This window comes from Haliotis cracherodii, unplaced genomic scaffold, assembly GCF_022045235.1.
Source record: "Haliotis cracherodii isolate W230 unplaced genomic scaffold, xgHalCrac1.p SCAF_1, whole genome shotgun sequence".
Taxonomy (NCBI): domain Eukaryota; kingdom Metazoa; phylum Mollusca; class Gastropoda; order Lepetellida; family Haliotidae; genus Haliotis; species Haliotis cracherodii.
The window spans coordinates 21,641,793-21,668,903 of record NW_027266264.1 but is presented as its reverse complement, the minus strand read 5'-3'; the positions used below and the strand labels follow the sequence as shown (position 1 = coordinate 21,668,903).

Sequence of the window (27,111 nt, the reverse complement as noted above, 5' to 3'; positions counted from 1 at the left end):
TTGCAATATAATGGTGCTGTATTTCCTATAGCATATTGTGATATCCCAACAATGATGTGCCAGTTATCGTTTTCAACTAATTAATACGTCCTACAACGTCTATTGGAGATATTGATTCTTGAAGTTTGGCGACTGGGGCTATGATTCTATAACAGACAAAGTGACATTTTACAACTGTCTCGGGAACTGATGTCCAGGTAAAATATGTATACGTAGAAATATCTTATATTGCAACTGGAAGTGAAGCGCAAGCAGATAGAACTATGATATGGTTGTATGCTAGCCTATTTGCCTTGGGTTTAAGCGGAACAAGGTAAGATTTGTTTTGTGCATATTTTCATTGGTGTTATGTGGAGTCGAGAAATCGTATCTGTTAGCAAGGGATCTAGCTGAAGTTTTACTCTGTAACTTTCAATAACCGTATCCCTATGCATAATTTATGTCAGGTTTGCTGTGTCGAAAACCCGGGTACTCTCCCAATGTCAGTCAACAGATTGGGAGGAACCAAACCTAAGGAACCGAGAACAATGGGCCGTCGGACAACTGGGTATTTGGAATGCAAGCGTGACATTTCGAAAACGATTTCTGCATATTTGCCATGTTTTTTCCTGAATCTTGTCAATCACATTAGTGTCAAACGGGACAGAAACTTCAATGGTACAAATGATTTCATTGGATTTATTAAAAAAAGGACAAGATCAGGTTTGTAGGCCTGGATAGGTCTGATGCTCTGTACGGGACTATTCCAAAGACTTTTGTATTTATTGTTGTAATTGTTATTATTATTATTATTATTATTATTATTATTATTATTATTATTATTATATCAATACTGAGCATATGATAATACGAGGCTGTTCGCGGTTATGTCCGTACCAAATCTGTGAACCACAGAATGTTTCCAGTGTCTCTGCTGAATGTTGTAAGCATGTCTGACCTTTATTGATTCGAGGTTTAACCGTTGAGCTGAGACAACTCCTTGCATAACTGAAAACATTTAAACGCGCTGTTGTTACATGGACATCGCCACATCCGACACAGAACATCAACGATCAGGGTTAAAGCATCGTCTGTAACCCGGGTTGAAATTCCATGTCCAAATTAATTGGTGCAATGCCCATTCCGGGTTTGAAGTCTGTAAAGAGTGGCCTAAAACCTACTCATTGCCTCGACGATTATGACAACGGCTACGGCCTGCCTGTGGCAAGAGTATCAATAAAGAACATAAATTATAGTCCTCAGCTATATGCTCTGTTTATACATTTTTTTAAACACAACACATCAATCATTATTTTCTATCAAATTCATTCTAAAGCTTTTTATTTTGTAACGAATGCCACAAACTCCGAGGGATACAATCTACCAATCTTTTGGAACATTTAATACCAAACAATACATTTTGTTGCCATTCAGATACGAACAATTACAAATCTAGGAGAGTAACTGGAGACGAGCCATGGAAGTGACAGGCTCCACCAAATCAGATGGACAAGCTCTTTTGCCAAAAGGGGACGCGATGGAGAGTATCAAGAAGAAGTTTATCATCTCCGCGATGGTCATATCAAACTTTATTGCATGGACAAGTTTATCGTTGATGGCCCCATTTTTTCCAATCGAGGTATGTATAGAACTGAACAGGTGAGTCAGATGAGCTTACACTGCAGCCCACTTTTTCGTCAAATTCCCTCTTGGGCATCGTAGAACTCCATAGTTATTTTTTGTGGCATATTTGCGTCCCAAACAACACCGAATGAGGGTAATAAAACATTACATTACGTTATGCAGGAATACGCGGATTATTTGCACCCAGTCGTATTCGTACTTTAAAGGCAAACCACGATAATCTTCTGCGTTGTAGTGAGACATGGTGATTACATACGAATAATCTGAGATGTCATCGTTTTTATATAACATTTATGAAGTCTGAGTTTTAACTTCTCAAGCTGGTTCTGAAACCTGTGCAAACTCTCTGTAACATGGAGAATAACACCATTGTCATCTCTCCAAGACATCAGTAGTATTTATACACAGCAAAAAGTTAATAAAGTAAATAAACTGTTAAGCTTATGTCGCATGTTTTATATTCGGAGTATCAACTTCTTCCTTCTGGCCGCAAATAGGGCCGGAAACCTCATACCAGCTGGTATCAGGTTTCATAATGGGTTTTGTGATAAATCATTGTTTAGCATCTGTTTCCTTCTGCCAGATGTAATGTTAATTACGTTTGTGTGCTCTTATTTATTTGTATACTGAACAACAAAAGTTCCTGTGACATTGAATAAGATTTAAATCTAAAATGTTATGTTTTTTACCAAATCTGAAACAGTTTCGGTTTGCAACAGGTAAAGACTTCTGTAAGTCTTCAAATGGTTTAATTTGCCATACTGACTTCAGAAAATGCGTGATTTCATATAAAAAACATGAACATGCCAAAATGTCAATTTGCAAATCAATCGCGTGTGTGTCCACCTCTGGTTGCGATGCAAGCAACCCATCTTCGTCTAATGGAATGGACCAGGCGTCGCACAAAGTCCTGTGGGATATCTGTCCATATCTACTGGTGCATGTTTCGAAGTTTCTGGAGTGTCTGTGGATCACGTGGTTGACGTCAAAGGCGCCGATCCATCTCATCCCACATGTGCTCGATTGGTGAGAGATCAGGGGAGTGAGCCGGCCAGGCCTAGGGGATGACATTCACGTTTTTGAAGAGAAGCCCGACAAGTCGAGCAATATTAGGCCGGGCGTTGTCATGTTGAAAGGTAATGCCTGGGCCATGACGACGCAAAAACGGAAGAACAACAGGGCTGATGATCTCGTCGCGGTAGCGATGTCCATTGAGATTTCCCTCTAACACTTTCAAACGGGTCCTCCGTCTTGCTGTAATCCCACCCCATGCCATAACGCTGCCGCCCCTGAACCGATCTTCTTGCATAACACAATGATTGACGTAACGTTCACCTTGACGTCTGTACACTCGAACCGGTCCATCGCTGTGGCTGAGGTGAGTGAATAGAACTTGTCCCCATTGCAAGGCCGACCAGCGTAGAGGCTGTCTGCACCACTGTAGACGTGCTTGACGGTGGTTGACGGTAAAATGGGACGTCTGGCGGATCTATCGATTATTGGTTACGCGTGGCCTGCTACTCAGAGGATGGTCTCTGACTGCATTCGTCTGTTGCCAACGTTGCCATAAACACCAACTGGTGTTTCTGTGGACGTTATATTGTCTTGCAACATCACGTTGACTCGATCCTGCTTCAAGCATACCAATGGCTCGCAGACGCTCATTTTCGGACAGGCGTGGCATTTCATAATGTTGAATAATTGCGTAATTTTGTTGTTTTTCTGAGTGGTTGTTGTCAGCACGATGCTAAACAATGCATATGGAATCCCGTTAACGCACATGTTTTAATACCCATTCTTGGGTAGTGAAATGCATGGGGCTTGCATAAAAGTCAACTTTTGAATGGAATGCATGCTGTTCTGTAGCAGGTGCGTTGTTGTGACTTGATTCCATACATGTACTACAATATTGAAAACCAATCTTTACTTGTTTGAAAAGTAAACTAAAATATTGGTGTCACAGGAACTGTTGTTGTTGAATATATGGGTGCTTATTAATAAGCTGAGATCTTGTAACCCAAATTTCCCTCGGGATAATAACTTGTCATCTTGTCTTATGGTAAACTACCTGTTTGTTCCAGGCAAAAAAGAAAGGATTGGGGGAAACCCTCATCGGGTTAGTCTACAGTAGCTCAGAATTAGTGATCTTCTTGGTGTCCCCGCTATTTGGAATTTTGGTAAGTCAAATGTCTTACACTTTAGTAACTATCTAGATAAGGCTGCTCAATAACGATGATAGATCGACTTTAATAACCTTCTGCTACTGGATTTTGTGCGTCTGATGACCCTCTCCGAAATTTTCTTTTTACAACAAACATTCACCTCGGCACGTAAGACCTTATTCTCGTAATGCTATAAACAGAAGATTCTTCAGATAGATCGGGTTCATCCTCTTTGACATGGTTGCCCTATGAATATTAAACCACGCATAAAAAAGCATTACAGACTGCCTACATTATATTGGCAGAGTATGAAATACACTCTATTCGTCTTTGCTCAAGGATCTAATTTGAATAAAAAGACAATAATGAGATGAAGGGGGCTTTCTGCAAGTGTCATTCAATTCGTTCATGAACCACTTTGGTTATCTGCTAGCTCACACTTATCTTGTATACCAATCTAACATTGAATGGTATGCTGCCTTGAAATGTGTTTGCATTAAATGCACAAATAGGAGCAGACCCATCCACATTTGACCTTGCCACATCAGGTGACTCTTCGCTATATGGCCGAAATAATGCCGGTACGACCCCACACAGCCCCAAATGCAGGACATCTTTGAAAGAAAAAGCCCATGCTTCTAGATAATTTGATGACCACTTCCGGCTTACACACCACACTGACGGTTTGGGTAAGAACATGCTATAGTACATACATTGTCATATGGCTAAAATATGTATCACTGTTTATCGCCCGCCAGCACAGGTAGTTCGATTAGTAGTAAGCAATTCCTGAAGTCAAATTGATGTGGCACCGCTGTTACTGATAACAGTAGTGAGTAGGTGGGTAAGGTTATACGCCACTTTTATCAATATTCCAGCAATATCACGGCGGGAGACACCAGCAATTTGCTTCACACATTGTACTCTTGTGGGGAATCGAACCCGGGTATTCGGCGTGAGGAGCGAACGCTGTAACCACTAGGCTACTCCACCGTCCCGTAACTGATATGATCTGCCTGACAAAAAATATAAACGTTATCAAAACGTGACAAGACTGAAAACGTTACGCTTAAAGGCCAAAACAGAACCAGTTAGTTTGGAAGATGCAAGTGCAGCTGCGAAAACTCACCAAATTCCTTTTTCAGGTACCCGTAAAACTGTACATGCAGAAATGGTACAAAATGCAATAGTTCACTGCCAAACCATCACAGGTTATATAAATGCACAAACAATATGTCACCTAAAGCTGCACAACACAGAGAGAGGGCGTGTTTGAAATGAGCAGAAATGAGCAGAATGGTGCCAAGCACCACCAATTGCAAGAAACTCCAATTGTTCATGTGTAACCTTGTTCCATCGTCATAATAACACACAGACGGTTAGACCACACATGACGACGTCACATGATGCCAGGTACCTCAACACATTGCGCAACAGTTTCGTCACAAAAGCAGAAACGGCAGCAACAGCGTTAGAACACCGCATCAGACGACGCTCTATGCTAAGACATCTCCGAGTCGCAGAAATTGGAGTCTACCGCCTCATACGTGGAATAAGGCCTTGACCACTGAACATTGACATCGAAAAGGGTCGGCATTCGGTGAGGTTAGAACAACGCCGGCAGATCCGTGACTAACAGAGAAGGGTATTACTGATAAAAGAAGCTTGTGCTTATTTAATAATGATGGTCGTGATCGGGCTTTTCGGCGCAAGGGGAATGCCAGGATGCATTCAGGAAGTGCATGTACATGTAGCAGAGGGGTGATGGTTTGGGTAGAAAATATGTGGTAACCAACGGACGGTACTTATTATCCGTGGCAACATCAACGACCAGATATGTAGGAATGTCGTTCTTCAACCCGTGGTGTTACCATTGAGAACGCTCTGTCTCTCGGTAATCTTGCCTTAAAATAGAATATATGAATGGAAAAATGATGACATCAGAGTTCCAAGATTGATTCAGATCCAATGTGCTAAACAATGAATAACCAAGAAACATCTTAATGTTATTAATCACATAAACATATGAATACTCATAAATTACATTATTGGAGATGATTTGGCTTCAAGACATTACTATATTTACGATGAGCTGAATAGAATCATGTTTTGAACATTTTATATTTATACAGAAATAATTTCAAACTGGAACTTGTTTTAACCTTAAAACGATACAAGAACAAAATAATTTCAAATTCACAATGACCTGTCAGCTTGAAATGATGCAACATTTATGATGGACATATTTAAAGACGAATTACGGTAGTACAGGTTTGCGGATTATCGTAGTTTTCTAAAACAAATTACCAACTTTTGTCTACCTATAAGCGGATTATGGTAATTAAAAAACAAAGGCTGACGTTTAGTAGCGCCAACAGCATATCAGTTTGACCTCCGACGGTCAACTTGGCAATCTGGAAATGACATGCAGCCGGTGACTGCAACGCAAACAGGCATCTATTGTCTAATTCATGTCTGGTGGCATGTCGTTACAGCCTAAATGTCAGATATGTCAGATATCCGAGGATTCACTGCAAAGATGCATGTGTGAACTTTATAAACTGTGATTTTTATGTTCATATTTGACATGAAGTTTTAAGCAAATGTTAGCACTATCACACCATGATTCATTCTCCAACATGTACAGCAACCGGGACCAGTTCTTCAGTGGCCAGCTCGTACCCCATAGTTAACCGACTTGTGGGATCATCTTGATGATCTGATCAGAAGAAGTCCTAATCCACCACAGTATAGCCAACAGCCGACAGCCGCACTGAGGGGCGAATGTCTGCGGATTTCCAATGACGTCAACAGGCAGCTGACGACATCGATGGGACGACAAGCGTGCATTGGTGCTTGTGCTCGTCATATTCGCGATTGAGAATGTCTGGTATCTGTGACCAACCTCAAACTGATCATGACAAAACCTGCTTTACTCTGCACATAACTGAATACTGTGCCCATGTTTATTGCGGCGTTATGTACACGTCACCTGTTGTGAGATACCAGCTGATGTAATCTTCACATCATCATTGAATATCCATTTCTTTATTGATTCATGTTTAGCCACCGAAGTCTTTTGCCAGGTAGTATATTACTTGGCTTTTGCGCATTTGCATCATCTCAGACATATATAAGTAACGGTGGATTTTCTAAACATTGTTTGTTATTTCAGATATCTACAGCCAGTCCACGTTTCTTCTACATTACCGGAATATTGATAATTGGTTCGACAACGATTCTCTTTGGGTGAGACGCCTTAATGCCTTAATCAATAGGCTACCCCTTTTATCCGGCTATGGAGGCCAATAATATACAAGAGGACATTGATGTAGTGTAGTGTTGAAAAGCTCTTACATTGACTATATGCGGGGCTAGATACATTCCTGCTGAATTCCAGCGTTTTTTTATGTGATACATGGAGAATTCTACCTTACTGTATATATGAAATTTTTGTTGATTCATATCATGATGTCAGGGGCTGTGGGGTAGTGTAGTGGTTAAAGCGTTCTCTCGTTTAGTTGAATGCCGGGTTAAATTCCCCACATAGGTACGATATGTGAAGCCCATTTCTGGTGTCCCCCGCCGTGATATTGGTGGAACATTGCTAAATTCGGCGTAAAACCATACTCACTCACCCACATACTCATAACATAAAGTCGTAACAGTGAACATGCAGTTTCTAACTTTCACGTCTCAAACTAAACTGTATTTCGACTGATAGTTACGTAGTGTACTGTATGTAGTGGTCGTAAAAGTAATGATTGTCACAAAACTATGGGGATCAACATTATACATGCTTCTTATAAGGTTCTAATGAGATAATATAGGTAAAACGCCAGAGAATAACCACTCACGATTATCTGCCAATACATATCCCACAGGGCGTAAAAGGCAAATTAAAGTTGAAAATTGTATGAATGGATCACTAAAAATCAGTGATGACATCAGGTGTTTGCGAAAAGAGTATAGTTCTAGTTAAGTCTCCATGTAGAGCATATTTATGTACTGTTGCCTTTCTGAACTTCAGGACTTTGGACATGTCTTCGCCTGGCCTTCCCTTCATCGTTACCTGCTTTGCTGTCAGGATGATCGAAGCAACGGGATTATCTTCATTGATATCTTCATCCTTCCTGATCGCCAGCCAAAACTATCCAGATAACATAGGGTCGATATATGTAAGACTTCGTAAATAGTATCAGAGGCAAATCTTTTGATTTACTGTGAAACTGTTGATATGGTGAATATGTACGACAAGTTTAGTACATGTATGACGTATGCTTTATTATTACCGCTGAAATAAAATTCGTGCATACATTTCGTATATTTGCAGGGTTAGCGCATATCACTTCTCTGTCATGCTTGGCATTCGATTGTGAACCTCGACCTTTATGAGACCGCTTTCCTTACAGTCATTTCAGCATATTTCGATCTGCTTTATTCACGCTGGAAATGAAAACTGAAACGAGTATAGTCCCTTCGGTATCTTGTTACGGGCCGACCATTTAAAAAAATAAATTGTCCCTGAACATTCTTGAAGAAATAGTTATGCTTCATATTGTTGGAATAAAATATACGGTTTTGCAGCTGTAGCTGACCATATATCTGTTCTAATACCAATTCCCTGCCCTCAATAACAGACTCCACATTTTCAACAAACTCTCTCGGTGACCTCCAAATAAAGTTGAGTTGAGTATCAATATTTCAAAGAACCATGCCATCAACGACTTCCGTCGTGGTTATGTCCAGGAACATTTTAGCTTTGACCTACCACTATAATTAGACTTGAAAGACAGAAACAAATATTTCACTTGGGGCATGAATGTAATTTGATATTGATATTTGTGTATCGTCTAGCAACTACCTCTGTTTCAGGGTATTTTTGAGACGGCAGTTGGCTTGGGCTTTATGGCAGGGCCTGCGATAGGCGGTGGATTGTATCAGGTAATAAATAATATAACGAAGTATATGCATTATCAGTTCCATGCACCAGGACGCAAATGCATGGCAAACACAATATCCACTTTAAATGACGAGGTATTATGTTATATACGGGACCCTAAAGGTCCAGTAGTTTAGCCAGATTTATAATTATGGACTTGAGAAAGCCTTGTTTACCTGTAACAATTATCAAGTGTAAAGAGAATATCAAATATATGTCGATAGATTTGAGATTTTAAGGATGTGCCTTCTAACATGTGAATGTGAGCCTTTTACCGAAGCTAAAATGTCATTTCAAACACAGTACAAGCAGTGTCAACAGTTCATTTTCGATCAAAGACTATCCCAAAGTAAAGCATTTTCAGGCATTATAGTATTCAACGGGTACTTGACAATGTTATCAGATGACAAGTTAGACTATAGCCAGTTAACTAGAATATTAGGTCAGTTATCTGTCAAAAGATCCCACATACGCTCTAAGCATCATCAGTAATCTAGAGCGAGATATTATTTTCACAAACTTGCACTGCAAAAAATATCCATCTATCCAAGCTTGTATATGCTTTGGAATGATGATATTTCCAAAGCATATACAAGATTGAAATGATAGTATATACAAAAATATACAAGTTTGTATATATGACATATACAAAAATATAAAATTTTGTATATATAATGTATCCAAATTTGTTTTCTTTGTATATATTGGTAAAGGGAGATAATTGTTATGTATTCGTGTTTAATTATTATAAATGTGCAAAATGAAGTGTTTCTTTGTGTATGTTGGTAAAGGGGGGACAATTGCTATGTATTGTTCTATAATTGATTTGTATGTGTAAACTAGTATGAGCAAGTTCCAAAAAAATGATATAGTGGCGTGTAACATTACTGGAATGTTTAATTAGTACTCCACACTCTTAGCGGGAGTACATACTCTCCCTGCAATGATATTGACGGGTAAGCGATTGAGGCGTCTGCTACTTTTCCTTGCGCGGTGCTTGGTATGTGAGTAGACGTTATGATCAAATGCACAGAGAGGATTAGCTGTTGGGGGTGATTGCATTGGCGGTGACTTCTGTGTTGAAAGTGTTGAAATCGATTTGTGCTGAGCTTGGATTCGTTTGTACGGGGAGGCCGCGATGTGATTTGTAACATGCTCTCGTGCACATAGCAGATTAGCCACCAGAGTGGATTACACAGAGGATGAAAACTATTTCATTTTATCATTACTTAAAAGTGTTGAATTTAGTTTGTTCTTAGCTGTCGGTTTAATTGTAGGGTATACATTGTTATAATGTCAAATGTCGGCGGAACGCGGAAAATCACGTTTTTAAAAAAGGGCAGTCCTTGGAAAGTTCCTCCAGTCTTCAAAATATAATCAAAGATTTTTTTTAAAATACTCCGAAAATAGCGTGTTGCCGGACAACAGTAGCGGATTGTCCTCTTTTCGATCAGAGCCCGCTATCAGTGCTACCCAACCTCTAACTGGACAAGTCCACTTTAGTGGAATAATGCCGATAGGCGACAAAAGACAGAAAATTGTATGAAGTCACTTTTTAATTCACATTGCCATAACACTAACAGTAATAATTTATGATTTCTGCATCATTGCATTAGTTCTTATAGTATACACCAGCAGGTATTTGATGATTTCAAGGAAATCATATATTGGAGGAGTTCATTCCTAGCATGGGTATGTTTTTTTCATTGTGTAGGCATTATTCCACACTGCTTTATTTTTTTTGTAGGCAATAGTGACTGTAGGCAAAAGTGGACGTAGGCATTAGTGTCTGGAACCCATGTGGCCGGGTGCGCGGAAGCTGTTCCCGATTTTTTAAAAGTACTGATTTAACTCTGACATTTTAATGCATCCGCCATCTTTGTTTATTTGACTTTTGCCACTGTTAGATTTGTTGCTATTGTCCAAACGGTACGAAATTGCTTAAAATGCAATCAAATGTTTAAAACATTTCTGGGGTCTCAGCCTAATATCGTAAGCAAAGTCAACAAACTACGACCGTAAATGTAATGTACAACAGGCGCAAGAAAATTTTAAAAATTCTTACTAATACAAATGAATACTTATACCTGTACTTTTTAGAACAAGAAATTGACACATTCTCGTATTCAGATTAAATTGATATTTTCTTTACTTACGTAAATGCAAATGATAAAAAAATATTCAACAGTGAGATACTCTGGCTACTGCGCAAAGAATCCAGTCCCAATGAAAGTGAACAGCATGCCGATGTTTTACAAAGCAATCATATAATATATAGCAACTCATAGTTCTTAACAATCAGGCAATCAACATAATGACGGTATCAGTGGGCACATCGTGGTATTTGAAGATAAAAAATGATAACACATGTCAGCAGTCTAGGAAGTTATACACGGCATCTTGACAATGAACAAAAAGAAGAAGAGTTTTTTAAAGTGTCACTATTTAAACATCCAACCATTTTGGCTTACGAGACAAAATACACATCACACCCCCATAGAAGTACCACGAACACACACATCCGCAAATTCAGTCACTAACCGGTATCTTCCCAAAACGTAGACCTGCCAAAACGCAGACTCGTTAAAACAACACTCGTTATGGCTGGTTGCATCAGTATTTAGTAACCTGTAACCTTAAGTAGAATGGTATCACCCATGTAACAAGAAAGAAAGCTGGGTAGAGTTCACAATTTTTTATTCAAATGTTATTTCATTGTCATTTATGATTATCAGTCATTTTCACTTGTTTATCATCAGTGGACCAGCTGCATCCAGGTACTGAAGGGGTGTCTTTTCACGGCGATGAAGCTGTTCCTTGAGTCAGACAAGGCGATGTTCTTTCTCTCTGTAGACAACCTTCCTGGTTGGCGGTGCTGCTCCAAATTGAATCTGCGCTAGTTTCGCTCTCTCCGAAATTTCTACCTTCTGGATCAGTTCTATAAATCTGAAGATGTTTGGATGCTTGTGCTGGAGGGCTTGCCGATTCTGGAGTGGAAACCTTCTAGGTTGTTGTTTGTATGGGGCCCTTGTTCGCTGCATAGTTGTTTGTCTCTTCCCTGGCCCTCTTCCTTATGGCGTTGACAAATCTCACTGCTCCCTCATCACTAGGTGGATGGTTGTGTTCTGACGTGCCGCGAACGTAGTCTCTCATTAATAAGGTGTGACCAGCATGGCCCAATTAATTAGTGAGCTAATTTTAACTGCTTTTTGGGAGGTCTGCATTTTCGAGGTCTACGTTATGGGAGGGACCTCCCACCCACATATAAATTACCTACCTGCCATCTCTCCTGGCCAATTGCTGTGAAAACATTGTCATCTAATTAAGTTTACATAAATGCCTATTCAGTGCACATCTAATTAGTTTTAAAACATGCATATCCTGTTATTAAGATTGAGAAGACAAAGGTTTGACACCAGATCATGTAACCGGATCCTTCAATGAATGTGCCTTTGAGATGATATGACTTTAAAGCGCTATTTGGTACATTACAAAGAGTTGTGAAATGCTTTCAAAAGCTCACAAAATGGAGTAGGAGGGAACATGGCAAACTTCATAGAGAGCTTCCTGCAAGACAGGTCGCTATCAGTTGAAATAGGAAACAATCGATCTGATCCTATGGCACTGGATAATGGCACGCCACAAGGCAGCATTATAAGCCCAACCCTGTTCAATATCATGATCAACGATCTTTTTGACCATGTCAACTCTCCTACCCAAACTTCTAAATTCGCTGATGACGGAGCAATATGGGTAAAGCACAGAGATATTTCACAAATCAGAAAAAAACTCCAATCAGCCCTGGACGGAGTAGATCAATGGTGCAATAAATGGGGATTCACCCTTTCAAGTGAAAAAACTGTTGGAGTTCTATTCAAACGCCGGGGGAATGATGCTATGATACCCCGTGTCTCCATAACAGGCAAACCTATCAAAATCGAAAAATCTACAATATTTCTTGGGGTGATCCTTGATCAACACCTCACTTGGCGCAAACATATAGAATATGTGGAAAACAGATGTCATAAAGACCTGAACGTATTACGGGCAATTTCAGGCACATCTTGGGGCACATTGAGGGACACTCAGTTGGACCTCTACAAATCTCTTATCAGATCAAAAATTGACTATGGTTGTGAGGCTTTTCATTCAGCATCAAATACTGTCTTGAGGCGCCTAGACAGAATACAATACAAAGCCCTAATGCTGGCCACAGGCACATCACTAGAAGCACTACAAGTAAAAACGGGAGAACTCCCATTGAAACTAAGAAGAGAGCAGGCAATATTATCGTTCTGGGGACAAACATCAAACCCTTTGGTTAAGAAGATATGGCAACACAAAAACACTCGAGATGAAGCCCTAGCTCGAAAAAATCCCTCAGTAAAGCCATCTGGGATATTAGTACGTGAACTCATTCGAAGTCACAATTGTGATGACATTCAGCCTCCAGAAAGTCACTACAAAGGGTTACACCCTCCCTGGACTTTAAAAACTCCCAAAGTTGACACTGCTTTAACATCAGGAGTCACTAAAAATGAAAATCCAACCCTACTACAATCAGTAGCTATCACTAAAATTCAAACTACCTGGGACAGCTGGGCCTATATATACACTGATGGATCCAAGAATCCTATCAACAACAGTCTGGTTACGGGATCCATATCCACAGCTCCAAACCCCAAGCACATTCAGTTCGCTGGCCTGATGGTCAGTCGGTATTCACGGCTGAATTGGAGGCAATTCATCATGTACTCGAACTCATTCCGGAACTTCCGGAAGCAAAGGCAGTCGTCCTATCAGACTCGCTAAGTGCACTTCAGGCCATCAGTGGCAGAAACTCAAACTCCAGGCCAAACACAGTCAACAATATTCTATAAGAATATACAAAACTATCGGACCAAGGGCAACAGGTGGAGCTGTGATGGATCCCCTCTCACATAGATATTCATGGAAATGAAAAAGCAAACTCACTGGCAAAGCTAGCTCTAGACAAAGCGGATAAACAGCCTATTCCCTTTAGTGAACTAGAGATAAAAAGCAAAATCAAAGCCTCCATAGCAGAAAGATGGCAAGCCCAATGGGACGCAAGTAAGATCGGCAGATGGCTATACAAAATTCAACCCAAGGTCCAACAAAAGCCAAACTCATACTCAAATGAAAGGAAAATTGAAATTGCTATCTCACGCCTCAGACTCGGTCACAAAAAGCATCATGACAAGGTTTGTTCATCTTGCAATCAGGCTGAAACCATTGATCACGTGTTACTAGAATGTCAAGACAATGCCCCAGCCCGGGCTAGGTTAAAACAAGAATTGCAGTTAGATCCGCTATCTGTCATAAATCTCCGAAAGCCAAGAGATGCAATAGCGAAGGCCAAACTAACTCTATTTCTGAGAGATGGACAGCTACTCGAACGTATATAAACAGAGCAACCAAGGATCGAAATGAAATCATATCAATATAAGAGAATAGAAATCATATCAATACAAAAACAGAAATTATGTGAACATCAAACTCACAATAGATAGGTGTACCCTACTCACACACAGGAGTTCCAAAGAGGGACAGGTCAGCCGAAATTGCCTAGGCAGAAGGCGACCTCCTAAACACTTAACAACATTCAAAAGCGACTGTCGTCAACTACACGGATACATGCCACGCCGACAGCAACTGATCCACGGCAACAGCGTCTAGACTCACACTGATATTACATTTTTGTGATGGTGGTCAACGGACACGTCTTGCCTTAGGGAAAGCTGCTGTACTGTCCAGCTTCTTCATGTATGTCTCATCTGCGAGCCTCTTCGCCATCTGCAGTTCCGTCGACTCGCAGTTCTTTGGTCGTACTGTAAAAAAATCTTTATGCCGTCTTCGTCATAGTTACTTTCCTCGGAGGACATCAACTGAGCTATCTTTAATGCGTCCTCGTACCTCTGTTTCTTCTGGACGGGAAGGCCGCGATGGCGTATCCCGAGGACTCGGTCACGACTCTTCTGAAGAAAAAACAACAATTGCATTTCAAATTTATAATGCATATGCATGTATATCCATGTATATGCTCATGAGCAAAGGAGGAAAATATGTGAAAATCAAATTCAAATTTATTCCAATAACCCTTAAGCAACGTGCACGTGTCAGTATTATAGTTCGTAATGAACATGTGGCGGTAACATGTGTTAGTCATCATTGATCAACTGGCCGATCATTGAAAGGTGAATAAAGATGCGTCAAACAGACACTTAGGTAAATTCATAGATTGCTGGAGACGGTCGATGTCAGCCTAGGCAAGGATTGAGTCGATACTACGATAGTTTAGATGTGCCTTTCTTAGTTTGTTCATTAGGATACGCCGCAGCGAGGATATTCGTTAACAATCATGCAGTCACGCTCTCTGACATTTCTCAATGTATACTGAAACGCTGAGACCAAGAATAAAGGTTCTAAATGATCAGAAAGAACGCTCATGTATGTTTTCGTGCTAGGGAATTCCCAGGGGTTTCCCAAGGAATGTGGAAGTAGTCCGTCAGTGTTTACGTCGTTTCAAAAACACGATCTCGTAAAAAACTTATGAACGTCAAATTGTGTCGTTCATACACTTATGAACGTCAATTTCGCGGTCTCGTGACCGACCTCTCGTCCAATGGAAAAGCCGTATATCGTGTAAACTTCAAATTATTTAAGAATTGACCTTCACTTTGTGTGAGTTCATTGGAGTATCTGTCATTCTATGAAGGTTCATACTCCAATGAACTCACACAAAGTGAAAGTCAATTCTTATAATTTTTTCATCACAATTTCTTACCTCAAAGGATGTAGACCAACATCTAAACACAATTTCATTTACATACGTGTGACTTCATGTTTACACTGACAGCCATACAACAACCAGCTATATCGCGGAGTAAAATAGTTGCTCAAAAAGAGAGGTGACATGGGCGTATGGATGCACAGCTTGCTCTTCAGAAACATCTTAAGCAGCACATGTGTTCAAATTATATCCTCATTAGATGAGAAAGGTCTGTAAAGAACTACCTCAGTAAGTCAGTCACAATGACAGCACGTCGTAATACATTTACATCAAGTACAAGACGTCAAAATGGCCGACACGATAATATCGCCAAGCACCAATACCCAGTATGCTCATGAAGTAAGTATCAGAAACCCGAATAATATCCTGTCTACATGGTCACACCCGGTGATTGTTAAGACATTCAGACAATATGGCAGTCTGTATTCATTTCTTATATCCTTAAAGTCTCCACCAAGCTTCCTATATACAAATTGTATTAAATAGTACATATAAAAATTAAAACAGAACACAAACGATTGGTCAACAGTTTGGTGCGGTCGATGGACAGGTGTTCAATTACTAAGAAAAGCTATTTAACTGTTTAATACTTAATACGTGTCTTAAAATATGAATTAAGTTATTACATTAGTGCAAATTCACCCGAACGTAGGATGTACATGGACTGATTTCAAAATGGCTAAATTGACAAATTGTTTCCCATAAACCACTGAATATAAACTCAGTTAACCTTTAGAATAGAAAGGCGAATCGTTTCTTAATATATTGTCTTTTAAGCCGATGGAAGTTTAAATCACTACAACCGAGTCCGAGGCGATAAAGGTTTATGTGACAAAATCTGGTATCATGGCTTAACTGTATACAAGTAACACTGTCCAAGTTTAACAATCCTCTATATCAGATGATTATTTCAATTATTAATGGCATCAGGTAGGAATGACTTGGCATAGTATTCTGTTCTACAACATATAGCCTGTATATTGGTTCGATTTCTATAAATGTAATTTACTATCAGCAAAGATGTTTTCCATCTTGTAAAAAGGTGTAATGGATTTCTCTATAAATTTTCTCGTGGCCTGTACCCCTTATCGCCCCATCCGTATCCTTATAGTCCGTATTGAGTGGGTGAGTTAAAATTTAACGTCACATCGGCATTATTTCAGCGTCCAAAATGAAACTTAGTGTAAACATTCTAGGATTAATTCTTGTTCTTGGTACAATAATCCAAAAGATGGGCAATATATCAATATATGCTTGAACATAACTTATGATGTGATGGAGTTATTTAACTGAGTGAGTGAGTATGGTTCACGGCGGTGGACACCAGAAAGGTATCTAAGACTTCCAAGGCAATTAATCATAGGGCTTTCCTTTTTAACTCTATCAATATCAGAATCTGACTGAAATATTATTCCCAAAGCCATAAATATTAATTCCTTTCATTTTAAGATTAGGTGTTGCACTTGTTGCACTTGCTGTAAGGAATCCTGCACGGCTTCGTTCACGTTCACCCTCAAATGTACGATAGAAATATCTGCGATTGTGCGTGTTCAATGTTCGAATGCATTTTTGCGACAGGCGTCTGTTTATTTATTAAAAGTCCACTAATTCATAAATCACATTGAGTTGCTCGCCTCTTCTCCAGTTGCTCACACTCTCAACTGATGTAGCTGCCTTGATTAACTGGAGTCCAGATGTAACTAATTACAAACTCTAATTATGCTAATCGAGGAAGTGCATTATACTGGATGACAAACAGTAATCCTTTCACACTAATGATCCTTGTTTACAAAGAACACATGTCAATTGACTAAACAAACATCCGTAAGTAGAAGCATCACAATGGACGGTGTATACAACTGTTTGTCAAACAATATCAACCAATATTTTATATTTAGAATCACCAGTACATGAAATCACAGAAACACTTATATTAAATTTACTTTGAAAACTCCAGAACTAATGTCGTGAACGTAATATAATAGGAATTTATTCCAACAAAATGTTTTCATATATATGTTTCCTTGTACAATTTTAAATTCATGGATTTTTTATCTATTATTTTGCAATGATCGTGTCAATCGGGAAAAGGCTACTCTCTTGCTATTCCGTTTATTGGTTATTCTACTTTAGGCAGCAACAGCCTCTCGTTATACAAACAGTGTTTTTTCTAACCCCGATTTAGGTAAGACAGCGGCATCCTATACAAACAGTGCTATTTCTAACCCCGACCTAGTTAAAAAAGCGGCAGCCTTTTGTTATGCAAACAGTGCTTTTTCTAACCGCCATCTAGTTAAGACAGCGGTATTATTTATGTTATTGATCTGTTACTAAAATCTGCACAAATGTTCTATTTCTTATGTAAAACGATGTCAACATAAAGAAATACAAATTATTTCATAACACTCCAAATACAGTTGCCATAATGAAAATAGTATTAACGAATTATTGTCACGTGCAATAATACTGTTCGGTAACATTGCTAACATTTTCATCCTGAATCTGTAGAAACTATAAGGATAATTATTATCATAAATGTTTATCAAATGTTTATCAAACTTTAGTCACAAATACTAAAATTCAGGCTCAAACTGTGTGGTAACTGATTTTAGAAGACTTGGAAACATTGGCGATATAATTTACGAAACAGATTAACGAGGTAAATTGCGTGTAGACCTCTGCGGTTTCCCCCAACCTAAAACAGTTGCATTTAGCCGAAATGTGTCTGAACTTTTCATTTCATTTCGTCGCTGTGTGTACATCTGACACTGCACTTCGTAACGTTATTACATGACATAAATTAAACAAACGTGGCGTCTCATGGACTAGGCTTGGAGTAGCTTCCCTTTTATGAAGGGCAGTTGCCGTAGATGATTTGCCGCGAAAGACAAGTAGAACAGGAATGTGTGGGCAATTGTTATTTTGCCTATATGAAGTTACGCCACCGTCCAAGAAACAGTTTTTAGTTGGAACTATATTGACGGTTATCACTGCCCGACTGAAAAATCACTGAACTTCTGACGTATTAAATTTCAACGCACACATGTCAGGGAAACTTGCAATGTTTAGTTAAAAATAAAAAAAATGTTCGTGAGAGATGGGAACATGCTTTTCGACAAATGAACATAAGAACATGTTATATGATAAAGAGGTTATCACGCTTGTGTGTTTTGTGATGGTCAATATCCAGTATTAGGAATATACAGTGTGTATTCCTCATACAGGATATTTGCTATCATCGCTAGCGTCATAACCTCTATTCAATTTGTTCTATTACCGAAGTTAAGATGTATACAAAAATGAAATTTTACATGATATTTTTGATGTTATAATTATAACGAACAACGATTTTGTCGCTTTTATTTAGTTAGGAGGATTCGGTCTTCCTTTCTGGGTTCTTGGTGGCTGTACATTTGCTTGCGGTGTAGTATCATGGATTCTGCTGCCATCAAAACACTGTAAGTACATGAACATACGTGTGCAAATGTATTTGTTTTTTTGCATCATGATGACACATCTTTATGCTTACATAGGTTGGTCTCATAGTTTGTTTCTCTTCTTTAACGCCGTACTCAGCAGTATCTCGGAAGCCTGTAAACAACTGAGTACAGCCCAGACAAGCCAATGGCTGATAACATGAGCAACGATTCACGCTGTCGATGTATGATGACACGCATTAAACTAAGCCACCCTATCCATCTTAGCCTTCCATACATTTATATTGCTCGGATTTGTTTTAACCTGGCATCCTCACGGTGTGGTTGAATATATAAGTACCAATGGTCTTGATAATGATAACGATGTGGAGGTATGACATTGATTTTATTCAGCAACCTCTTTGGAAGAGGTAGATAAAGAAAATGAGAATGTGCTGGGATTTAAAGACCAGGAGACAGAACTGTGGATCACGATTTCTGATCGGCTAGTGTTAAACCATTTTGAAACTGTAGGTCCAAACACTACGTACAAAGTCTAAGATTGGAATTCCAAGGGTTGTAATGCAGGCCAGTCGCATCTGTGTAATCTTTTATAACTTAGATGTATCAGTATTTAAAAGATGTACTGAAATGGTATAAGGTCTACAGGTCATCAAACCTGACCACCCGATCCATTTAGTCGCCTCATACAAACAAAGATTGCAGGGGTCTTATTGTGACAAGCGTGTTGACCATTCCGTATGACCAATGCACAGTACACTAATCATGGGATAAAACATATGAAAGTATGAAATGAAATAGTGGAACGTCTATTGACGTAAGCATGTGTGGGACATGACTTTGCGCCTGTCATGTATTGAACTCACTGGACACTGATGTGTAATTACGTTCTTTTCTTTGCGTGACTGCTTGAATTCCATTGTCACGATAAGGTGACAATTGTGCATGTAATTGATTTCTACTGAACATTTTGGTCCTCCTGGTAATTATGGAAGTTAATCTTCTGTATATTTTAGATGGGCAGGAATGCAGTGACTCTGAATGCCCATCTAGATGGACCATCTTTAGAAGTCCATGGGTCTTGTTTGGAAGCTTTGTCACCATATGTACTTATACTGCGGCCTTAATGCGGATGCCTATGCTATCGCTGCACTTAAAGGAGGTATTTTTCTTCTAAAACGGTTCACATATAAAGATTTAAAGAATGTACTCAAGTAACAGTGACAGTCCCCAGACATAGACATCCTCCAGCACAGTATGAAAACCACATGGAACATCTCTGACACAATACATAGCCACCTATCCAGTAAGGTATACAGTCACCATAGGCAGAACTCCAGGACACTATAAATTTGTGATCCAAATTTGATATCCAAATTGAAACCCAAAGGTTACCCCAGAAAACTGTACGAGCAGAACTAAATTGTGAAATCAATAAATGACCCCACAAGAACATTGAACATAATTTACAAACTATATTTAAACACAGTTTAAGGTTCACAATAACACAAGGCAAAACAAGCCGTAGCATCTATAAGTAACAGGTCCAAAATAATGTCACGAACGTCCAGAATGTTTCGCTGGCGATTGTCGTAAAAAGCCACGAATCACCGTTGTGTCGCTGTTATGTAAATACTATACCTGTCTTCAAGAAAGTGCCACATCACAAAATTTCTATGAATATCAAGACTGGCATGTTACAGTTTACGCGGAGGGAAAACTGTCAATTATCGTACCGCTAACATCAGACCGGGGCAGTGCACGACATTACACTAACTCTGAGTGACTACAAACAATCACTACAGATACACACACAACAATCTCTACTTCCATATAAAAGTTGACACATTCTAATTGCTGACATATACACTTCTTCCCCACAGTATATAGTCAACATTGACACCACTCCATATAGTATAACGCCGACATTGACACATCTCGAGTACATTGTAAAAGGAATCAGCAAATGTTAAACCATATTTCACATAGTGGAAACGTATATAGTTATCCTAATTTAAAAACAGTGCTAGGAACATATAATACTGAACATACCCTTGATGTCCAAAGTGATACTAACTTCATGAGGCATGTAAACATTTGAAATTTACAAATTTGCAAATATTTCCCAGCCCAGGGAAATGCTAATATTTGAAACCCTTGTCAATATGGAACATATTTAAACATTCTAAAACCTAGGATAAGCCATAGAAATACATTTGAAATACACTAGAGATTTTAGAATGTGTAGCAGTGGGGAACTGCAGCAGCATGACACGTTGTCAAACAAGAACCGTGGTTGCCCGTCAGCGATGTAAGCTGAACCGTCGTTGGTTTTAGCATTGGCTTCTCTCTTCCCTCTCGCGGCAACCATGACTTTGCTTGTTGAGTTTTTTGTCGAATCTGTTTCGACGGATAAACAAGACTGCATTGACAATTTGTTTTATACTGACACATTGGTACAAAATAGTGACTACATCGCATATATTTACGGATGATGATATTTACGAACGCAGTGTATACAAACCTCTCTCAACCAAAACTCCCAGCCCTCAAATCCACAATGCCACACTTAATACAATGTCATATTTCTGTTACAGTTTGATATAAGCCAGGTTGTAATCGGTCTACTGTACACAATCACTCCAGGGATGTACGCAATCACAACGCCCCTGTGGGGGTATCTTATTGACTGGAAGGTATGTCAAACCACAGTAGTGAGTTTGTTGTAATGCTGCTTTACACACCTTTTCATCCATTTTATGGGATGTCAGTTTGTGAATGGAAAGCCCCAAATGATGCAGATCGTTTATACCTTTGGAGAAACCTATGAGCACGGTTTTGTTTCTTTAGTTTGGAATAGTAAGTACCCGTATCACCCACGTTGTGTACCAGATTTTACAAACTGAATGGTATTTTACATCTTCAAACCATAGGTGTATAACATACTTCTGAGCCAAGTGACAGGCCCAGTAGTTTTGTAAATGGAGAAGCTTCTAGGGTATCGCTGCTTCACTTTAAACGCTGTTTGTTTGTTTGTTTGTTTGTTGTTTAATATTACAGCTATATGACGGCGGTCTGTAAATGATCGAGTCTGTACCAGACAATCCATTGATTAAACACTGATTCTGTTCCTTTGAAAAAGCAACAAAACCCTTTCCATATTCACAAGAAATATCTGCACAAAGCAGAGTCGACTGTACGATTTCGACTATATCTAGAGCATGTGTTTATGATTCACTATCACCCGTCACAAACACATGCAAGTCAAATGTTCACCTGAAAAAATAGAGGAACATATAGTACGAGTCAAAATAGGGAACTGCATCAGGCGTCATTCTGGTCACTGATGCGTCAAATTGGGAAATGTCCTCTGCCATATAACGTTTTGAAAGCTTTACTGAGGCCTTGAATGTTGTAATATTGATTGGACAACTTCTGAGCAAGAGTTGTATGACGCTCTTGAAATCTTGGCTGAAATATTTGTGGTAAAGTCCGCGTCTCTCTAGAGGCATTGGTTTCATATACTTGAAGTACTTGAGTATTTATCCGATATTTTTTTCATAATGTTGACATATCTTTGGTAAAGTAATACTACTTGATTTGGTGAGATCATTATCAGCACGTACTTGTGGGTTTATTGGTCTAATCATGCCTTTAGCGTTTCTCGGTGAAAGAAGTTGTTACAAAGCAACAATTACACATCATTTTCGCTGTATGAACTTATGATTACCCTCTTCTTTTGCCAGGTGCCACCCACATTCTTGATAATAGTAGGTCTTATTCTTACTTCGATCTGTTCCCTGCTTTTTGGACCAGCCCCGTTTCTGCCATTTTTGCCGCAGTAAGTATTTAATAGATAATATCTTTGCTCACGCAAATAATCAACAGATATCGCACATTCATAGTTTGAGGAAAAGGTCCATGATTTGGAAGGAATTGCTTCAGATGTAATACACTCGACCACTTATACTTTTTGTCTTTGATTTTCCCACCAGCCAATGAAATAATGTAATTCGACAACAATAAAGTGCAAGTTACATAGGGGACATTATCGTTCATCTCTAGGAAGATCTATTATTTTCAATAAGCGGGTAGTGAGTGTTTTATGTTTACACATTTAGAGGTAAAACAATACTCGAAATGAAAATACTGCCGTGTTGCAGTCTTGTCTTGTTTCTTGTTAATAGTATATCCACTGTGTAAAAAGTGGATATGTAACTAAAATCCACTGTGTAACAACTGGGAGACAACCCTTTTATTCATATAAATATTTTATTAATATATGAGTCATTTTTTAAAATGGTATATTGTATTTCGTAGTGGCATGGTGACAATCATTGTGGCGTTAGTGTTGATGGGCTTGTGCCTCGCTCCAGTAATCGTCAGCTCTATCAAGTGCCTGGTTGAAGGAGCAGGGTAAGGTTCATAGTCATAGTTCAATTGTTGTGATCAAAATAATGCGGTCAGTGATTGTTTTCGTAATTTTGAAACAAAACAAATTTTAATACAATAGTACAATAGTATGTCAGCCGATCACGAGGTGGATATGGCGAGGTGTGACCTGTGTGAGCCTATGTACACCACTTCTTTAATGCTGGAGTTCAATAATAAACATTGTCAGCCGATACGTGTGAGCCTATGAGTGAGTGAGTGAGTATGGTTTTACGCCGCTTTTAGCAATATTCCAGCAATATCACGGCGGGGGACACCAGAAATGGGCTTCACACATTGTACCCATGTCGGGAATCGAACCCTGGTCTTTGGCGTGACGAGCGAACGCTTTAACCACTAGGCTACCCGACCGCCCCTGTGAGCCTATGAACTCTTACCGCAAGATACATAGGCTGTTAAACATGGTACATAACATCTTATCATATATCTATGTCATAAAGATGAGATTTGATTGGTCAATGAGACCTTGATAAAATACGACAAATCCCGCGTCAGAGGGGAATAAATTTCTCAGGGGGCAAATAAATCCCTTATACCCCGCCACGAGCAAGGCAGTCTATACGTGGATTTTTGGGAGGTGGAATAAATCCCTTATATCCCGTTTCCAAGCAAAAGGTGGCATGCTTCAATGGAAATCACGTGATACAACATAAGCTAACCTCGCTCAATCGAACAGATGTTTCCTGTCAATTTGGATTTTAAAAAATTCTTTTTACAGTATCATATTAAATCATGTCAGTAACATAAATTCGTTACTCGTTACTCGGGGTACATAGGGTTTTACGTTTCCCTAGTTAGTTTTTTTGCGGGACGCTTAAAACCCCATATACCCAGAGTGTTCCTGCTACAACATATAATATGCCTCGACGGATAGGTTTACAACAAATGTATGTCACCGACATTCAATCATACAGATCCATGCAGGTAGCAAAGGTACTGTAAGTCTCCATGGACCCCAGCATGGTGACTTACCTTCAGCTGCTGGCGATCTATAGCCCTTTTTAAAATTTGTATTGTAACATATAGTGATATCTTTTTATGGTTGTATGCTAGTAATATGTGATATTCTAGATCGATTCCTGTGTACCCTGTGTGCGAGCAAGCTGCTTAACTAAACAAGCTAGTTAGCAAGTTAGTATTTTAATGTGAGATAAAATAATAGCTGTAGTTCTTTTAGAGTATAGCCATGTTCATACCGTAGTCGTTAAGGCTATAGTCTGTTAATACCCTTATCCGCTTATTAATAATATTTCATATTCATGTTTCTGACAGGACAGCAGCGATTATTAAATACATACTTGATAATAGTTTGTTTGTCTGCATTCCATATAGAATGCAGAATATATTCGTTAACGTCAATAGTCAGCTACATTATAACGGTCGGTGAATAATCGAGTCTGGACCAGACAAACCAGTGTTTTATACTATGAGCAACGTTCCAGGCCATCTTGGTAGTATGACATACAATCAATCAAGTCACCAACCCTGACCACCCGATCCCCATAGCTCCTCCGACAAGCATTGCTGGGGACCTACAATTCTAACCCGGAATCCCCACAGTGTCATGTTGGTGGGTCAACATAGAGTTGATGAACGAGACATATCACAATTGCCTGTAAGTATTCGAGTCCGTACCAGACACCCCAGTGGATGAAATTATAAGCAGCGATACACGCCATCGCAACGTGCACATTCAGCAAAGTCACTGCGCATGGTCTACAGATTCTACTCGTATAAGCATTGATTCTACCCTGAATTCTACACTGAATTCCCACGGGGACAGCACCAATATAAACATGTAGCGACAATTTGGTACGAGCAGAGTCTTACCATGGCCGCCCGATCCAATCTAGTAGCCCCTTATGATGACCAATTCCAACCCGGATAATCATGTGTTTCAGGAGCCTTGGTTTCGATGTGAAAGGAGCTAACTTTGGAATTGTAGGAGGAGTCGTACAATCCTCGGTTTGCTTAGGGTAAGTGTTTTTCATGTCGTCAACTTGATAACACTGGAACCTGTTAAGTGATTAGTGGACAAGGACAATCAATATTGACAAATCAGTGGCTTAATGATAAGGACTTTACTCACTGACAGTGTGTGCAGTTTGTACGACAGCTTGCTCTACATGTGGTCAGTTCAGAAGCGCATTAAAATGGTGTGCGTAAAAGTATTGTCATAATTTTGTGAAACCACACAGTTCTATGAATCTTAGGGTATCATATCAAGTGTATATCATGTACAGCCCTCGATTATCCTCAAGGACAAAGCTTGAAAACAGCGACAGCATACATAATTACCTGAATTGAGAAGAAATATCTTTAAGTCAGTGAAACTGCAACTTCAAATGTCAGTGATCCCAGGGTGGGGCGCCATCGCTTTTGAGTGTCCAACATGCATATGATCATATTCATTTGCCATTTTTCTCTTAAATGCCTTCTCCTTCAGGAATGGAAATAGTTCCTTTAAACAAGTACTTTGAATACTTATGTATGGCAACAAGAGGACATGTGACAAGGCCGCATTTAATGAGTAGCATACATGTATGCTCTATGTCGTTTCTTACATTGAATTACAAATAACTACACAATATTTGTTTGTATTATTATACTTTATAATCCTTAAGAGAATTCTTAATCTTGATAATTGAGGGTCAAATTCACCCGTAAGGTAAGAAATGTATTATGGTACTGATAACAAAAGAAAAGAATCAACACTAGAGAAAAATCATTCTCGCATATCTGCCGAAACAGATTCCATTGGGCGTACAATTCAATAATGAACATTATCTGAAAATCAGTGATGACACCAGGTGCCTTTGCTTAAAACTGATAATTTTTCTTTTGCATATACATAAAGGTGTGTCTACAAGTATCACAACGCATAATTCAACTCCTTTTAACTTAATTGGCCTAATTTATAGCATTATTTACATATTTCACCATGGGCGAGCATACATTTCTATACCATGTACCCAATCAAATATAAAAGCTCTCACATTTTTAATTTGAGAATAAACCTATATATTGGACCTAATACATTTATTTCTGGGTAAACCTTTCTGTCTGTCCATGTACGACTTGAACTTACTTAAGTAATTTTTGTTCTTTATGTTTATGCTTCTAGCACGCTACTTGGTCCACTGTTTGGAGGTTTGCTCACCGAACGTTTCGGCTTTGCCTGGATGATGGTAGCAGCAGCTATCATTGCCTTGTTTCCGGTAACATGATCATTTCCTGTCTGGCATTCTCGATCTTGTATCAGCCAATATCGTTGGTTTCAGTAAACAACAACATTAATTCTTTCACTTTTACTTGTCACCTTAAGTGAACTTGTGCGTTGAGTTGAAAAGAGCAAAGAGAAACAGAGGAACGAAGTAAATGGTTCTTAAAAATACTATTTTTGAATCAATATAACTGATATGTATTAGTGTCTGTGTAAGAATATAATAATATGACTTTTGAGCACTTTTTTACCATATATATATATATATATATATATATTTGTCTTTTTGCAGTTAATATTTTGTGGTCCTTTCCTGTTGTACGCTGCGTCTGACAAGTGTAAATCGACGGATGACAAACAGAAGTATGATAAATTGAATGGAGTGATTAACAACAACATTGCTATGACAACTTATCAATGACCACAGAATTATCATCTGCTACAATATTGCATGACAGCGA

At 39.0% G+C, this 27,111-nt stretch overlaps 1 protein-coding gene across 1 annotated transcript; it reads left to right on the top strand.

The window, feature by feature from the left end:
* Nucleotides 1-122: 122 nt before the first annotated feature.
* Nucleotides 123-27,111, top strand: LOC139461892 (MFS-type transporter SLC18B1-like). The gene is made up of 14 exons (XM_071243385.1): nucleotides 123-197; nucleotides 1,414-1,618; nucleotides 3,705-3,800; nucleotides 6,961-7,034; nucleotides 7,816-7,963; nucleotides 8,661-8,729; nucleotides 18,906-18,996; nucleotides 19,992-20,137; nucleotides 21,573-21,671; nucleotides 22,722-22,816; nucleotides 23,296-23,391; nucleotides 25,329-25,403; nucleotides 26,552-26,645; nucleotides 26,943-27,111. The coding sequence occupies exons 2-14, from the start codon at nucleotides 1,457-1,459 to the stop codon at nucleotides 27,069-27,071; spliced, it is 1,374 nt and encodes a 457-aa protein (XP_071099486.1). The 5' UTR covers nucleotides 123-197; nucleotides 1,414-1,456; the 3' UTR covers nucleotides 27,072-27,111.